This window comes from Cupressus sempervirens, chromosome 1 (genome assembly GCF_028749045.1).
Source record: "Cupressus sempervirens isolate cs-2001-9-10 chromosome 1, ASM2874904v1, whole genome shotgun sequence".
In the NCBI taxonomy this organism is placed as follows: domain Eukaryota; kingdom Viridiplantae; phylum Streptophyta; class Pinopsida; order Cupressales; family Cupressaceae; genus Cupressus; species Cupressus sempervirens.
Window position 1 is genome coordinate 794946673 of NC_143118.1, and position 19619 is coordinate 794966291.

At 38.6% G+C, this 19619-nt stretch overlaps 1 protein-coding gene across 5 annotated transcripts in view; it reads right to left on the minus strand.

The window, feature by feature from the left end:
• LOC149580268 (transmembrane protein, putative (DUF2358)) overlaps nucleotides 1-19619 on the minus strand; it is a 136047-nt gene that overhangs the window by 50906 nt on the left and 65522 nt on the right. For 4 of the 5 annotated variants that reach the window (XM_089790159.1, XM_089790156.1, XM_089790167.1 and 1 more), the window contains one exon: nucleotides 9152-9378. In XM_089790159.1, coding sequence (XP_089646285.1) covers nucleotides 9152-9378 — 227 coding nt within the window. Of the gene's footprint in view, nucleotides 1-9151; nucleotides 9409-19619 lie in introns of all 5 variants that reach the window. The other variant, XM_089790169.1, reaches the window with a different exon arrangement.

The window sequence follows — 19619 nt, forward strand, 5'->3', positions numbered from 1 at the left end:
TGTCAATGAGTCACAATTTGGATAAAAGAAGAATTTTATTATTCTCTAGGCTTATTGTGTATTCTGGTAGGTCTTAAACTCAAGATCATGTTTTGATATAGAAATACCAGTATCTATGAGTCACAACTTGGATAAATGAAGAAATTATATTGCTCTTCAGAGTTATCCTGTACATTGTATTCTTTGCAATACTGTTATCACTAGTAGCAATGATTTGTCATACTACAAGTTTAGTAATATGACATTGTATTATGTGTTCTATGGTACCACATGATAAGGAGATTTAGATAGATATAGAGTATCAATTCTTGCTTGTTCATCTTTAGTGATGTTGCTAGATATGATATCTCTCAGTATGATTATCAGGTTAAGAGCGAGTGTTAAATTTGTAACTTGATTAAGTATACTGATCTGGTAATAGATAGATTAGATCTGATATAGCATGATAAGCAGAGGACCAAGTCTAAGTTGCATTATTTCTTCTCCAAGATCGATGTCTATCCTTAGGAGGTTGTATTAGTATTAATTAACAACATTGTTTGTGTTTTAATTAATATGTAATTACCCTTAGAAAGTCGCCGACTTCTAGAGGATTCAACAAATGACTTTTGGAAGAGACATGTCCTTTCTAAGGACATGTCCCTTGACTCCTATACTTATAGAGGCTAAGGATTAAGTCTAAGAGCACACAAGATCAATACAAGTCTGCTCCTTAGTCATTAATGCCTTCATACAAATTGCAGAAGTAAAAGACATAATTCTGATTTACATTTCTAATCCAATTAAAGGAAATAATCTAAAGTTACTCACAAGTTATAAGAAGATAGAGAAGGAAGAATCAAATCTATATTCAGTCCAAAGAATTTGCAGAAACTTTACATTTTGGACTATGGGTATGGCTGCCATTTGTAGTTTATTTACAACATTTCTTTTGATGCGCCTAATCAAAACCCGAAATGGGTTTTCTTGCAACTGTATTTTGGCCAGTCATATCACGTTTTCAAGATAAGATAAGATAAGATAAGATAATGATATTAATGTCCAACAAAAGACCAAAAAGAGGTCTATGGGACTGAAAGATTACAACAAAGCAGGGTTGAAGCCAGCAGGAGCACACAAAGGTGTCTAAAGAAAAGCAACAACAAACAACCAAAACAAGCAACAAAAAGCACTAGGAGTCTTTCTTGGGTGAGAAGAAATCAGTCACAGAATGATACACGTGTTGATGCGTAGAGGTACTATACTGTCTCCGAACTATCCTAGAAGAGTGTCGCTGGTGCCTATAAGCAGAATGGGATCTGACACATCTAGAAAGATCATTGGGCCAAATAGAGTTAGAGGGCCTTTTCACACCACGCAAGGGGGATAAAGGTGTAAAAAAAGTAGTAATGAGCTGAGTAGATGAGTGCCGGTGTGGAAGTAGAGTCTGAATCATGTTATCCCGGAGCATAGTGGCCTCACGCAGATACAGTGCAAGGCATCTCTAATCATAATAGTTGAAGAAATCATAGAGAGAGAAGCACTCTCTGAACAAACAAAACCTCCCTCTGATCTCATAATAAATAGGGCATCGAAAAAGAAAGTGAGCCTCATCCTCCACCTCCTCTAAAGAACAAAACAAACAAGTCCGCTCCTCCCTGTCAATATGATGATCCAACTGAGCCCGAAGAGAATGGGAACCAACTCTGAAAGAACCTAAAGAGATCCGTAGGGCATGAGACCAACGCCATGAAAGATAGCTAGGTCAGGCAATAATCCCATCTAAGATCTCCAAAAAGTGTGTCGCATAAAACGACATTCGTGGGCGTAATCCACCAAGAGGGTTAACCTAGGTAGCAATAATGTAACGTCTATAAATATCAAGACGAACATGCTCATTCAACTCCTGCCGAGAAGGGAGAAGATGAGCAGGGGCATCCAAAGAAAACTGAAAAGGGGGGAGACGATCAATATCAATCCCAATCAAACTCAGCAAAGAAGAGACTTGTGCATACCAACATCGCGAACGAGCACCAGACTTAGCAGCCGCCATGGAAACCGAAGAGCAATAAGCTAAATAGGAGTAACGATCACGGTCTCCAACCATATCAGCAAACCCACGAAGGCGATGAAGAAACCAAACTAAGTCAAAAATGGCCACAAGTCTGAAAGGATGAGCCCTGAACTCAGCAAGAATGATACCATGAGGAGTAGATCTATGACATCTGATAATGCGCCGCAAGAACAAAGTTTGGACCCACTCAATCGAGGCCCAGTCAGAGCTAAGGAGAGAAGGACCCCAAACCATAGAACTATAAAGAACAGTCGGTCGAACAAGAGCATCTAAGAGAGATAGCTTAGACGAGGTATCCTGAAACTGATGTCTGAAGCACTGTTTCTCAAGAAAAGCAAGAGAACCCATGCCCTTATTCACTCTGGGTTGAATAGCAAGTCTCATGCTAAAACGTGGTCCGGAAAACATAACACCTAGATACAAATAGGATGAAGTATTCTCAATCTCCTGGGCCCAAAATGTGAAGTGAAGATGAGAGGTCTTTAAACAATTAAAGAACATGATCCGAGTCTTACCCAAGTTAACCACCAGCTGTCTCTGATCACAAAATAAAGCCAATCTATCAAGAAGTCTCTGTAACCTGTCAGGAGAGGAAGCAAGGAGAACAATATCATCCGCAAAGAGAAGGATCAAGATCAAAACCTGATAAAGATAACAACCATCACCCGGGAGTGAAGACTCCAAGAGGAAGTCCTCCAGCTCATCAATATATAACCCAAATAAAGTAGGAGAGAGAGGACAACCTTGCTTAACCCCAATAGTACAATGGATCAGATCTAAGAAGCCAACAAGAGTCCGAAATTTGCCGACCACAATCTCATATAATCTCATAATAGCAATACGTAGCATCTTAGAAATACCGATCTCCCTAAGTCTCTCAAACAGAGCCACCCTAGGAACAGAATCAAAAGCTTTGCGAAAATCAACAAAGCAACAATATACCTTTTCCGATCTGTGTCTGGCCTCCTCAATAATAGCCCGTAGCATGAAGATGTGGTCCATAGTCTGATAATCCGTCCAAAAGCCCGCCTGTCCTCTAGCCCTACAACCAATCTTGTCGAGCTTTGCTGATAGCATAGTATTAAGAGCAGTAGCATACAGTTTGGCAAAAGTGTGCCCAATCATGATGGTTCTGTAGTTCCCCGGATCAGAGACAAGCCCAGTCTTGTGAATGGGATGAATCAAGTGCCTAGACCAGGAAGCCGAAAACCCAGTGCAAATCACTCTATTAAAAAGAATAGAGAGATAGGGACCCAGAACTGAGGCACCGAACTTGAAAAGCTCAACCTGAAAACCTTCTTCATCAGCAGCTCTACTACATTTCATGGATCTGATAGCCTCATAAATGTGGGAAGGAGTGAAAAGGCGAATGAAAGGAGGCGAGGGGGGGTGAATGGAAGGCTGCCCAGGAATATCATAAAGAGCCATGGTAAACAACGCAAGGGAGTGAAAGTCAAGGGTGGAAGGCAGAGGGGGATGACAAGGGAAAAGAGTACACCAAAAGAGCTGGGGATTGCTAACCAGTGTGGAACAAAGTGACTTACACTTTGAGGCAGTGAAGTTACGCTTCTTACTCCGAAGCAAGCGGAGATAAGACGAGAGAATACTGGCCAAGTCAGTGGAGTGAGCCTCAAAAGCAGAGTGCATAGCACGATGAAAGGATTTGCAGTCTGAATCAAACCACTGCTTCATGGGTCAAGTATTACGACGCTTGCTGCGAAGGAGCAAGGGAGGGCAGTGAGGGATGGAAAGGGTGGCAGACTTAAGAATAGCCGATGTGAGTAAGTCAAACATGGAGGTGGCCTCGAACGAGTCAGAGAACCCCAAAGGGCTGAGGAGTTTGGAAAGATGAGCGAAGAAGAGCTCACAGTCACCATCAATGAAATGGAAGCAAATGGGCAAGTGAGCGGTAATAGAAGAATGATGAGGTGACATGAGTGAAGGTGCAGAAAAAGGGGAGAGGCTACAATGAATGCTGAGGAGAGAGTGATCCGCAAGAGGAAGGCGCAAGATGGTGAAACTGCGAAAACACGGGATGAAGGAGGGATAGGCAAGAACATAATCCACGACACTAGCACCACCACCATGAGGCCAACAAGTGAAGATCTCAGAACCAAGGAAGCAAGAGAGGCCATTCAGGAGCACCAAACAAGAAGACTCACAAAACTGCAACAAATGTCTACCATACACGGATAATGGCCCAAGAGCATCCTCAGAAAGTCTATGAAGCCGTAAAGAAGTAGGATCAATCTCGGTGGAGCACATGGGGTTAGAGTGACGATCATAAAGTGGAGTCTGTAGTGCTTTGGTTCTCGCATTGAAATCCCCAAGAATAATAATGTCCCCTAAAGTAGTAAACTGAGAGATAGTCTCGCAAAGATCAATAAAAGGATCACCGTCATCGGTACCATGAATAGCATAGTGAGATACAGCCGGTGGAAAGTAGCACGCAGCCAAGTAGATATCCCTCTGATGATAACACTTACGATCAATATGGACCCACATAAATCTGGCAAACAAATCTGAGTGTGTGATAGAAGTGCTACTGAAAATATCATCCTTAATCAAACAGGCCACACCCCCTGAACCCCGCACACCACCCGAAATGCGAAACTCCTCCCTAAAAACGGATAACCACTGGAAACCTGTGACGCCTGGCAAAGGACGCACAGGACTCTCGTGAGTCTCTGATATGACAAGAATATCGGCGGAACACATAGCATCAAGAAGAAGACCAAGTAAGGACCATAAAGATCCATTACCATTCCAGCAGTTAACAAGAAGGGAGCAAGTGGGGGCCTCCCTCTTGTCCGACTGCTGGTGGGACCGTCATTTGGCCTTGGGGGCCTGCCTCTTTACCCAACCACTTGGGGGGGGAATCTCTAATAACAGCTCTCAGATTTATGATAATAGCCCATTTACCATCTTGCCTAGCTTTAGCAACAATACAATGAGCACGTTTGAGCTCTGCAACCTGGGACTTCGTGAGATCTTCATCCAAGAAGATTTTTGAAGGAAGGGAAAACAACTTCCTCTTAGCACGGCGAGCCTGAAGCCTGTCTGCAAGTGAAAAGAATCTGATAAAAAGGACATCCCCCTGTCCAAACCAGCACCTATCTAACGTAATCTCGGTAAGACCAAGTTGATCACAGAGGAAAGAGCGTCCCGCTGCAAGAGGATCATGGGTAGAGGGGAGTCCACGAACCCGTAGATTGAGCTCACAGACCCGCCTCAAACGCTCATCCTCAATCTTACCTTGCACCATTTTATCAATATTGGCCAGAGGTTGAGAATCTATGTTACTACAAAGAGAGGCCCATGTCTTGACTTTCTGTTCCATATCATAAATAAGAGAGGAGTGTTTAGCTGCTATGATGGATTGTTGTTCTTTAATGGCATCAAGACCCTCCAATTGTGTGATGATAGAACTGATATTAACTTGCAAGCCTGCTATCTCCTTAGCAAAAGTATCTGAGAAACATTGAAACCGGGCCATATTAGAGGTGGTGGCACCCTTAAGTTCGGAAATGGTAATACTAAGAGAGAAAATCTGTTCTCTCAATTGAACATTGTCGGATTCAAGTTTTGCAATTCTGTCACACAACCTCCTCTGGTAAGTGTTGATCTGCTGGCTCTGAGTTGAGTCTGATTCCATACAGTCTGCCATAACAGACAGGGAGCAGAATCACAGCCAAAATAACAGAGATCACCGTATGAGAGAAAAGTACTGCCTGCCTCAAGAGAAATGCCCAAATAATGGGCTTTGTGATTATTTCTTCTTTTATCAAAACTCATTCTCTGCAGATGACGTTTCTGGGTTTGATCTTTTCTTCATTTTGCTACACGAAAATGTGATTACATTTATGTGTTGTTAAGGTCATACCCGCATGGGTTTTCAATGCCTTTTCTTATTCCTGTTTGAAAGACATGATTGGTAATGAATTTTGAAGGCAGGATCATACATATATCTTCTTGTTTGACTGCAGCAGTTTGATTCTATGCAACAATCTGATGGACATAGATGTGAACTTTGAAAATTATTTTTCCAGTACTTCTGTACATATAAGTTCTTTTGGCTTCATCCATATTGTGGTTCTTTTATTTTTGGGAACCCTTAATTCACAAGTAATTGCAATTTCCTGTGGCTTTAAATCTTTAATCACACAGCATATGTGTTTGATACATCTATAGCCCGAAAACTCGATATCCATAGCATGGAATGAAAGTGTTCTCTTCACTGTTATTCATTGCACAAATCTTGCATCCTTTCTCATTTCTGAGCTGCTATTATGATTCTGCTGATGCTTTTGTTGAACTTATTACATTCCTGTTACTCATGCTGCATCAAACTTCCATCGTTTTCACTATACTACCAGCTGTAAGGACATTAGAATGTAAGTCCCTTTTCATATGTGCTAGTCTTCTCATATGCTTGATTGAATTTAGATATTAATAGGCTCTTTGATACTCTGCTGATGTAAACTTGTAACTTAAGCCGGTAGATTTCTTGCACATAGATGATTGATATAGCCTTCGTTTCATTGCATTTAGCTCATCTTCTCCCATGGTTGCAATCAATATGTTATGGAAAAAATATGCCTCATTGCTGTTAAACAGTATAACATTTTTTTAAAAATATTTATACTATGAGAGGAAAATATTATTCTACAGGTTACTCATTTCTCCTTGTTCTGTTTAAGAAAAGAAACGATAGACTTTGTTCTTCTTTTGTTGTATCTTCTGCTTGTTTGCAAAATTTATATCCTTTGATGTATAAATCAGCATTCGTATGAGCATTTGTTATCTTCCTGTCCTTGCTCTTGAATCTTCCTGTTCATGCTGTGTATTTACATCTATATCTTCCATCCTGTAGCTTCTGAGTATTGCTGCTCTTATATTTCTTATCACACTTCAGCGTTAAATAGTAACTTGAAATATAAGGTTTCAGATGTGAATATGTCCCTTTAACATTTCTTTCTAATCATGATCGGTGTAGCAGCATTTACTCATTGATAAAATTGAAAGCAGAAGGTTTCATGTGAAGACAATATACAATGTCCCTTTGATACTTATTCTGATCAGCTCCTTCGACCTATCTCTTATGGGTACACCGGGCTCAATAACCCTCATAGGAGCCTACGGTTATATCCACATATCCATTAAAGATAGCATGTTGCATAGGAAGCAAAAATGTTAGTTATAAAACATTTGAGGTGTTCGTGATTGCCTTCATTGCTGGTATATGTTTCTGTTTTATGCAAGTACATGACATGATGGTAGCATAAAATGTTTATGCATGAGGTAAGGTGTTTCTGTCATTGTTTAGAGCCATTGGATCTAACACATCTTTTCTATGAATGAAGGATTCAGAGACTTGAAGCAGATACGATTCGGGACGGTGGGCAAACAAGATCGGAACGATGCAACACTACCAGTCATTACAAGCAATGACTGGTTCCTTATGACCCTCTCTCATTCTATGTTTCCTTTCTTTTCATATTATGTATTTTCATAGAATAGAGATAGATATCAGTAGAATAGAGGCTACTCTAACAGCCAATTGTGTGAGAGGCATTAGCTTTTAGAATTTTGTTTCATTTCAGCTTTGTAAATATCAGTTGTATCTATCATGATGAATAATACAAAGGCCATTTCTTTACTATTCTTTTGTTCAGAATGAAATATGATTCGTCAATAAATATGTTGAATGTAAAAATGTGTACCTTATTTTCACTTGCACATTGCTTAAGACTGAATTTTGACATTTGTGAAAATTTAGTAACAGTTCCCATTTTCAAATTTCTGGCTGTACAACTCTACCATGGAAACAAATGTCCTGATGATTCATACATAAAATGTTGTAGATTTACTGTCTTCACATGTTGGCATTTTTTCTGAAAAGATGATTTCTTGCACAAGTTTAAATACATTCTTTGTGGCATCTAAAGCTTTTTCTATGAGGAATAATAGATGAAAAACATTCAAGCATTGTTGAGTTGAAAATATATGATAAGGCTCAAGAATTGGCAGAGGTTCAAGTAAACAAGCTAGTGTATCTGCACAAATACTAGCTGAACCTGCATAGGCAAAAGAACCAAAAGTACTAGCTACGCATTAAGCTCAACCTTGAGTAAACTCTTGCAAAAGGCACATAGGGACCGATTAGCATACAAGGGAAAGAAATTTGCCTGCAAATTTAATGTGGCATAATAGGAACATTGAGTTAGGCTTGGTAGATTTAACAGAAATTGTAACAAACTAATATGAGTTGTATAAAAAGTCATGTCTAGTCTGATGATACAGGACAGGACCCGGCATTAAGCATAAGTAAAAAGTTAAGCCTTCGTAATCATTCCTATACTTAAAAATTACGTGTAATCTAGAAGACCCAATCCCAACCAGATTGAGCCCTAAACATGCGTCCCATATATTCAACACTGCAGGTTCTTATTTTGCATTTGTCTTATCACTTGGCTTATTTGATTCAGTCTTCAAGGACCTACACAAGCCACTCTCTCAGACTGTATTTACCTGCATCTATAAAATTTCATGTGAATATTCCATAAATCCATTAAAAAATTAGCAAATGAAAAATAACTTTTCTGATTATGTAACAGATTGGAAGAAGAAGCCGCTTTGTTTATTATTTTTAATAACTTAAAGATTAAGTACTACATTCATTTAATTGATTCCACCCCCCACCACACCCCCCAAAAAAAACAAAAAATTCAAACATATTGAGGTTTTTTCCATGCAAATTTGTAGTAATGTTTTAATATAATTTCTGTACACTTTAATGGAAAACACATGCATTGATAGACCTTTACAAAAGATAATACATTCATAGGATTACATCAGTATATGTTGCATATTTAATTTCATTTGAATAGTGAGCACATTCTGTTGCAACTAGCCGGTTTAGGGGCTAAGTTTGCAGTATAAACTTGATTAATTGGATGATAAACTATGCAAAATCTCAATTGCCTTTAATGCTTTATTTCTCCTTTTTCTCTCATCAACTCCTTCAATAATACATTATTCCTGTATTGTAAAACTAAGCTTTTCCACATAACAAGAAAAACAAGGAAAGAAAGATACCTTGTATTTAACAGAAACCGCAAAGGTCCCCAATGCTCTGTTCCCTTCTCGCATCTCTAGAATATCTCTAGCAAGTTGTCGTGCTGTAGCCTCTACAGAAGGGCTACTAACGCACTCAAATTCATTGCACAGCTCACTGAATTCCATCTTATCAACAAGTTTGTCAGCCTCCGATCTTTCCGTAGTTGCTGTAGAAGAACCCTGACTTCTTTCATGATCATTCACCACTGTCATTTTTACAGAAGATGCCTGTCAAACTATGCTATTTCCATTCAGAAACACATTGAAAATATCTATAAACATTTTTCTTGGCTTTTTCACCTATATGCTATTTCAAATTCTACTTCTTGCACTTAGGAAAAGACCTAAAACGTGTCCCAGTTCATATCTTTCCATTGACAACAGTTTCACGATCTCTCCAATCCAAAATTTAGAATATTTTGATTTTTCAAATTCAGAACAAAAGTGAATATCATCTTTGTGTTTAAAATTGTAAGAGGCTGCTTGAGTGTGAAACTTTTAAGAACAGAATTAGCTACATGCACTAAACTAAGCAAACAAAGTCACTTAAATAAAAAATTACAAGGCAGAAATTGCTAAAAATAGTGGACTAAATGTCATTTCCCCATATTTATAAGTTTTAATAATAGAATAAATTAATAATAGAATAAACAATAATAAATTGTAATATAATTTATTATTATGTTTTATAAACATAATAAGAAAATTATTAACATAAAAAATATGTATTGCTCAATATAATCATATCATCTATTATATAATGATTATTGTATAATTAAAATATAATAAATGAATGATAAAGAGTAATTAGTTTGATAAAACTAGTTATTAATAAACATATATAATAAAAACTATATTAATTAAATATCAATTTAATAACAAAATATATAAATAAACAATAAATATATTCATATGTTATGTAGTAATGAAAATATAAGTCAAAAAAAAAAAAAAAATTAGATCCCACCAATTGTGTCCTTTCAATATTAATCAATTGTTCCATATTTATACAAAGAGAAAGTTCAATCAAAAAGGGGGAGAACAAAGGAACATCAAAGAGGATTGGGATGAAGAGGCTCCCAACTGAGCATGAATTTAATTCAGCAAAAAATAGCGGACATTCAAGGCACGGCAGTGAATTAGATATGGAGACTACCATCGATCAAAGTGGGGAGAATACCACAATACCTCGCACCAAGCCTATAATGAGAAACAGGTCAATCTGGGATAGCGATGATGAAGACCAATAATCCAACATGGATGATGTTATCAAAAAGATCTATGTGTGTGTGTGTGTGTAACATAAGAGAATCATGGACGATCAAATAGGAAAAAGAAAGCATTCTATCTCATTCAAGGAGGAGAAGAACAACGATTAAGAGGAGGGAATGATAGGCAGCAATATCCTACAGAGTGACTCGATAAAAAGGTATACAGGTGGAATGATTAAGTTAATAGCCATACACACAACAGTCCAGTCATCCCGTGGTTTGGCACACATATTGTGGGTGTATTGGAAACCATTGCAAATAGAAGAAATGTACTAATACTTCCCTCAAACGAAGAATACCTTCACTCTGTTCGGGTACAGCTCTCTCCATCATCGTGGAAGTTGGAAGTCCAATTCTGCAGCGCAATGCCAGCGTAGTGGAGTTGGGAAAAATAGAATGACAGGGATAATAAGATATTGAGACAATATATGGAAGAACGATAGTTGATTCACATGTGGGAATTATCCAATCAGCATTAGGAGAGGGAGACCAGCCGCAAAGTATGTACTAACTATCATCCAAGGAGATGTATTCAACGGGGAAAGCTGACTCGGTGGAAGCGATTCATTATCCAGTTTAACTCGTGCATTAAAGGATATAATCAATAATAACAAAGGAAGCAAATCTAACTATTAAAGATACAATACCATAGAGGTTGGAACAACATATGTCATCCACACAAGAAGATGGTAATTATCAAATGTCCAATTAGAATTGGCACTCAACATATAACTGAATTGCTATAAGGCTGCATTGATCAAATAGGGGAAGTTCTGAGATGACTATCTATCAATTAGAATCCATACACTTAAGCCTGACAACTCAACTCTAACTACTGTAGCTAAACGAGATATTATCTCAGCAAGGAAGTAAATAATCTTGTGAAATAAGGAGAATACGATTAAATGTACATTGAAGGACATAGAAAAATGATATGGATCGATTCTAGTATCATGAAGAGATTAGAGAATGCAGAATATACTTAGCTTCCAAAGTGACAGGCAATGATGAAGTATACATCAATAATAGAATGAACGAATGAGAACATTATTATATGAGGAGAAATTATGGGGAATGATTGAAATATTTAATATGAAGGAGCTCCAATCAAGATGGACATGGACCAAGCTAAGGGGAAGAATTAAGATTTTAGATGCGAGTAAAACACTTTTAGGAAGAATAAGAGAAACTAAATGAGGACCAAGAAAGGGACAGTAAACTAAAGCACTAAAAATATCTGAATCTAAATATAAAACCTAAGATGACCATTATAGTAAATATAACATTATTTTAATACCCTCCCTTAATGGTCATCATACTACCCTACAAAAGAATATACATGTCTTGTAGTCACAAATTCTTCAGAATGTACAGTCTGCTGCTGCTAAGACCTTTCCTAGATCTACAAAATGTCAATGACCAAGAGTAGCCAAAAAACAGAAAAGGTTGCCCCTTTCTTCAAAATAGTCTAGAACAAGAGAGATGAGCATGCCACTAACCCTCCCAAAATCTGCAAAACCACTGAGCAGAAATTATCACAAAAACATCTAACTTGATGTGGATAACTGAGTTGTCCTTTCTTGTAGATAGAGACGCACTGAGAACAACTGCCAAACCCTCCAAACTATTGCAGATGAGCAAGATGCCCCAAAACTGACTACAAAATAACATGACTTGAAGAGTAAAATGCATCATTTTTTTTCAAAAAAAAATGATAAAAACCCCAAATCAGAAATCCCTGACAGAAAATCCCACAAACTTTGCGTATTACAAAAGTTGGAAACAATTCTTGAGAAGGAAAATCAACCAAAACCAAACATGATTTTTGAGGTAAAAAGCAATCAAAACCAAACAAACCTGGATTAGAGAATACGAAACAGATAATTTTTGAGGAAAATTTTATTAAAGCCCAACAAATTATTTTTTTAATAAATTTTTTTGGAACCCTCCCATAAGGGAGTCATCCAGACCGGCTCTCGCTTTGATACCATGAAACTTTAAATTATTTTTCCTCACATGTTTTCCAAACACGAATTATAGAACAAAATAATTACCCAGAAAATTTTCTCTAATACCATGAAACTTTAAAGATTGGCTACATTGTTGCATTAAAACTGAGCAAGCAAAGTCTCCTTAAATAAAAAATTATAAGGTAGAAGTCAGTAAAAATAGTAGACTAAAAGCACTAAAAATATCTGAATACAAATATAGAATCTAAGATGACCATTATAGTAAATATAATTATTTTAATAAAGTGCAATGGAGGATAAAGGAATCTACTTACGAAGGAGACTTCAATTAGTTATATGTCCTTTGAAAACCATACAACTTTGACCCACAAACTAACACAAAATCTATTCAACTTATTATTTCCTGTTTGGAAAACTCTCCTTATGTTCTCAGTTGCATCATGCTCCTAGAGAGCAAGGAAAATTAGAAGAATATACTTACCAGGAGGTAGCCAATTAGTTAATGCACACTGCACATATCATTCAGCCATGATCCACAAACTAACACAGCAATCTGTTCAGTGTGTCATACTCTGTTGGGACACCTTTACTAAAGCTTCTAAACCAGTAGTAAGTGAAGATTAATGAGTTTCTCCTCGTTCACCAAGATGAGACACCACTTATTCTGAACAAAAAGTGGAAATTTTCAAGGTAAGATGAACTTGTTCAGCATTTGGATATCCTTTACGTGTTTATGTCTTTATTGCCAACCAATAGCAACAGATATTGAACAAATTTGGATAACATATTCAAGGTTGGAATAATTATAACTTGCGATTAGTTAGAAAAATTATAATGCTAGACAACATGATGCAAATATAAATGTTTGTCAAGTTAAACACACATTTGAACAACATTTAAATCAGATTATATTAATAACAATCACTAATTCATATTAGAAACTTAAGACCTAATCGCTTCACTCCTTATCACTAGCCTTAAGGATGGTAGATTCACTATGCCATGGTCACATGAAACATTCAACAAGCAGAATCCCTCAAGATTCTTAACCATCTTGGGACTGACCCATAATGTGATCGAATTTACTCTGTCTCTCTCATCACAAACTCTTGGATCTACTTAACTATATGCTAAGTATATATTATTATCTTTTTATATTATGTTTATATAAATAAATATATATAACTAATACTTAATTATGGTTTTTATTACAATAATAGATAGTTTCTATTATTATTATTTATTATTTAATGGTTATCTATTGTAATCTCTTGTAAATATTAGAATGTTTCTAATATTTAGCTTCCTCTATCTAGATAGAATGTTTCTATACTTTACGATTGTTTCCTAAGGAAACATTGTTCATTCTTTTGTATATATTGATCTTTTGATCATTGTTAGTATCAAACAAACATTTACCAAATAGTTCATAATATGGTACCAAAGCTAATTCTTTGAATTTTTTTGAAAAATATTATAATTTCTTGTTCAAAATTATCAAAGCAATATTTTTAGAAATTTTTTTCATGCAATATCTGCTTCATCTAAGGCTTTTTTTCTGAAACTTATGACTAATTTTCTACGAATGTCGTATGTAATTTTCTAGTAAAATCGCACCCAGTTTCATGTGTCTTTTTGCAATCTGTCCATGGTCATTTTTTCCGGCAAACGTGAAGGCCAATTTTGCTTGTTTTATGGTCATTTTTTGCCTATTAGGAGGTGTCTAGGGCATTTACAAACCTCTGTTGTTGATTCGCGCCTAAAATCTACTGTTTTTCTTGCAAATCAGCCATTATTTTGAAGTCTTTTTTTCCAGCCAAGGCCATTTTTGTTTGAAACCTTAATTTTTTTAACTGGATCAAAAAAATTTAGAGATTCTTCATGGTTTTTTTGAGAGCTCAACTGGGTTGTCGTCATTCTTTTTGGGTGCCTCAATTTTTGAGCCAGTGTTTACCGTACAGGTAAAATAAATGAACACATATAGACAATAGAACGAAATAGCAAAACTCCTTAGATTATTCGCATATGCTAGAACATTACATTATGCTTCATAAGATAAGATCAATGATGATTTACAATGATCCTAGACGGGATATAAATACTATCTGCCGAACCTTCCCGAAGGAGTCTGTCGGCCACAAACATTATGTCCGCTACAAACTATTTACCCGTCGGCTACAAAATACAAAAACACCGACGACAATCATCCCATCAGTTACAGAAACATCGACGACAATCACTCCATCGGCTACAGAAACACTGACAACAATCATCCCGTCGGTTACAGAAACACCGACGACAATCCAGTCGGCTGACACAATCCCCCCCCAAAAAAAAAGTCATCTCCTGACGACTAACAAAATATTTGAGACAAATTAACAAACAAAATAAATTAACAAACTAATTACAACAAGATAAATCTGCTTCTGACACATCACTGTCACCTTCGTCCCTTGCCTGTAGCCTCTGCTAACACAATACTGCCTCCTTAATGAAGCTAACCTTGATAGCCACTTGTGCTACTTTCTCTGTTTTCAACTCCTCGGTACCCTAAGCCAAGTGTCGTTGCACTACCTCCAACTGGATGATCAACTCCTCTCGAGCTCTCTACGCATCCACCAAGACAGCCTCTCGGCCAACACCTACTCCTAGTACCTTTGGTACACAGACACTCCATGCTTACAGTAGCTTCAAGTCTTCTCAACTGGTCACACTTCACAATTGATATCTGCAACGACTAGGGGTCCAGGGGGCAACGCCCTCGGCGGGGTCGAAGGGCTGCGCCCCTCGCCACCAAGACCAAATCTGCACTCCGAACCTCATACAAAAATGCACGGAACACACTATTTCTATCATTTTCTGCCGATTCTACACTCTTTCTGGCAATCAGTGAGACTTCCCCCTCCCTTTGACATTATCCGTTACTCATTCTGAACAATTTGAATTTGTCGTCTTTTTTTTTTTCCTTTTTTTTTAAGAAAGGTTCCTGCCACCTTCCCCTGCCGAACTCAAGACACCTTTGAAGCATAGAGTGTAACCCTGTAAGAGGTTCATGGAATAAAACACCCACGGAAAGACTGTGACGGAAATGATCTGCGGGACAACTGATGCCCGCAGAAGGAAGACGCCCACAGAAGGAAAGACGCCCGCGGAAGGGTGAAGAGAACTGCTGGAATGAAGGACTACGCTGAAGACAACAAAAACAAAGGGGGGTCCGCGGGATAACATAACGCCTGCAAGAACCGTGGCCTTCTCCAAACATGCCCACGGAAGACTTCCCACAGAATGCAAGACCAATGTACAACAGTAGTCCTATCCACAGATGGTCAAAAGCATCCGCGGAAAATAGAGAAAAAACCCTCTACGGAAAGATGAAAAACATCCGTGGGAACCCGGCTACTCTGTGGCAAAAACTTCGGACTCATTCGCAGAAAGAAGGAAAGAGTCTGCAGAAAACTGAAATGACTCCGCGAAAGACCTCCCACGGACAGCTGCCCGTTGGACATGTGTCCACGGACAGGTTGCCCGCAGGATACAGTCCGCGGAAAACCTCCCGCGGACAACTGCCCGTCGAACATGCGCCCGCGGACAGGCTGCCCGCAGGACACAGTCCGCGGAAGACCTCCCGCGGACAGCTACTGGATAGGCTACCCGTCGGACCTGCGTCCGCGGACAGGCTGCCCGCGGAACTCAGTCCACGAGCTCCTTTTTTTAAAAATTTTTTTTAATTTTTTCAAACATCTTTTTTTTCTTTTTCAAAAATAAAATAAATAAATAGCACCTCAATTTTGCCTCCAGGCGTCACCATTCTGCAACAACAAGGGAGTTAGCTGGCCATTCTGTGACAGAGTCTTCCTGGCACCATATATTTGCAATTTAGATCCATTGACTACCAAAGGCACCTCTTGCTCGTCCAATGTCTCCAATTTTATCGATCCATTGTCGCCGACCTTCCGGTTCTAATATGGTCCAACCCATCTTGCCTTAAACTTTTCATGTTTGATTTCATTCCGACCATCGTACTTGAGTACCAACTGCCTCGACTGAAACCTGTTGAGTTTGTCATGCCACGCTTTATGTCTGTTCTGTGTCACCTCCGTCACCCACTGTGCCTGCAGTCGTCGTGCATCTAGCTTATTTCCTTGCTGTCGGTACCCTTCAAGTAATTTTATGGTGCGATGCATTCTTTTCTTCTTGTGCGGTCCGTTCACCGTGTACCGAATGGTGGAATTTTTCTTTTTTCAAGGTTTGTATTGTATATCCTTCCCTTCTTCAGTCGTAACCTCCTTTCCTTCTTCTGCTTCTCTGTATTCCTCCGAACATTCATTTTCCTCTATTTTCTTACCTTCATCAACCCTTAACATATTACAACTCGAAAAGAGTTCGTAGTCTTCTATTTGCCAATGGTAAAGGCCATTCACCGAGTCTAGGTCGTCGTCATTCGATCCTCCTAGTGTCAATACTCCTTCGTCATCCGGTTCCATTCTCCTCTTTCCTTCATCGTCATTTCTTTCATCGTCACTGTCGCCTTCACCTTCTGAGTCTGACGATGTTGCCTCCTCACCTACCATTTGTGTGTGCAGGCCAATTATGAATCTTTTGCCTCCATGCTCCATTGATAGAGTATTTCGTTTCCAATCATGTTTTACTTTTGCTTGCACCAACCAATTTCGTCCCAGAATAGCATCATATCCTTTTCTTTTCAATGGAATGACTACGAAATCCAATAAAAATGGTTGCGTTCCAATAGTTACCAGTTGCGCTTTCAAGATTCTCAACGGTTTGATTCCATGTTGGTCTGCCGTGAGCAACTGAAATCCAGGTGGCCACAACATCGACTTTCCCAACTTCTTTCAGGTATCCTCTGGTAAGACATTCACGCCGAACCCTCCATCGACAATTGTGTCTGTCAAAACATTTCTCAAAATCCCCATCTCGACGACCGTCGGATGCCTTCTCGTCGTGAACGCCAGAAGCATTAGGTCTGTTGCCGTCGTCGGACTACTGTCCCTTCCTGTGTCCTTGTAATATCCTCCCCTGATTTGAACTTTGACTTGTAGAAATTTAACTTAAGGAATATTGTCAAACACTTTGTATGCAAACTCATAAAGCTGATTCCCTCAATAAATTGCTTTCCAATGAGTAGATTTACGAACAACTATGAAGTGACATTAAAATGCATAATACACATCATAACATTTTCACAAACACTTGGCACACATTCAACAGTATATGAAAAATCTGGAAACTCTTTCAATCTACTGATAAAAGGGTGATTTTTAAATGTAGATGTGCACTTACAGCTGCCTTAAAGGCTACAACAACTATTCAGACTTGTATTCAACAATTATTATGCAAAGTATCAAAAATTGACAGAAGAAACCTAGAATTAGTTGCCGTAGTATTTTGCAGATGTAGTCAGCAGCCCTCCAAACTTCTAATCAGCCGGAAAAACAAGTAAACTTGATACCAACACTATTCACGCTGTACTGTAGCAAAATACTGTTCATGCCGACTGTAGCAAAATACTGTTCATGCAGCACTATAGCAATAACTAACTTCAGATCTGCACCTCAAACCCTTGTAAATTTCTTTATGCGAACGCCCCAAATGAAACCCAGTGTGTTTCCTGAAGTGAAAACACCATTGATCCTCCTGACTGTGTCTTCCAACAGCGAAGAGAATGCTAACAAAGAGGGATTCCGTCCTCCAAGCCCGATAATCAGATATCCAGCAACATAACATTAATCTTCATCCAAGCATACAAGAAAAAGCTCTTCCATTTCTTTTATAGTGTTCTCACAAGAGCTCAATCCTTCATTTTCTCAATGTGGGATAAAACATAACTCCCTTTATGTACCTTATGTCTCCAATGTGTTATAAAAATAAAAGGAACTCTTTTAATTTAAATATTTTCCACAAACTATAGTCTATGCATTAATAAAGTTAAATATTTAAATTTAACTTTATAAAATGGCTTTATCAATGCATAACAAATCTTATCAATGATAAATAAGTTTTCCTGTCGATTTTAAACAATTACCATCGACATACCACTGTGACTGAATGTCCGGCCATGTCCAAGATGACTTACTATAAATAGTAAGTATGCCCAAAGTTGCCCCAGAACCCCTCAGAAAGACCTGCAACTGAAACTGTCTAGGCCAAATGGCCTCTAAGCCCCTTTAATGTCCTAGTTAGCCTACGAGACTGTGGGGAAATAGGCTAACGACAACATCATGCTATGAATGCTAGAAAGGGGACATTACAGTCCTTCGTTGCTTTCGGAAATGGTGTATGATTCAGAATGGCCGTCCGTAACTGGGGCATTGTGAGAAGGAGGTCACGTATCTTGACCGGTATCTCCATTTGTAAGATCTGTCGTACAATGTTTTGTTCTGCGAAGTTCCTTGCCAAGGTGCCGGTGATGTCCTTCAATTGAGATGTCCCTGTCAACGATGCCTTTCCAATTTTCGCCTGCGCTTCCCCCCATTTTCTTTTTTCCTCTGCTGGCAATTTTGCTTGCCTCCGTGTAATTGCAAGAACCTCCTCTTCATCCGTGCCGATAGTGATCAAGTTTACTCCAAACTTTGGGCACTTGGCACTGGGCACTGGGCACTTGGCATCTTCATGGTCGCCGGGTCCGCACCATCTACATAATAATTCGGTGTGTTTTTCGCTGTACAATCTCGCGCAAAATGACCTCACAAATTACATGCTCGGCATTGAACAATCGGCCGTCTATTTGCATCATACTGGATTTGACTTCGGTTCCCATTATTATTGTTATTGTTCGCATTGTTGTTATTTTTCCCTCTGTTATTATTCCTGTACCCTCTGGATGTGGCACCTACGCTATTCGTATTTCCGCTACTGCTCGACAGGGAAGTCTCCTGTGTAAGAAGCACCTGCGGAGATCTTCTTGTCTTCATGTTAAAGGGGCACTCTTTTGTCGAATGGCCCATGATCTGACAAATGTCACAAAATTGGTTCTTTGGACACGATCCTTTAGTATGACTGTCGGTCTTACACTCCGTACACCACAGCTCACTGCCTTTTGGCTCCTTCTGCATGTTTTTAAACTCCATCATGCGGATCATGTCCTTCCGTAGGGCACGAACCTTCTTACTGTTGCCTTCATCGTCGCTGCTATCACCTCTAGCAGGCTCATCGTCATCCGAATCAGATGAGCTAGTCTTCATCTTC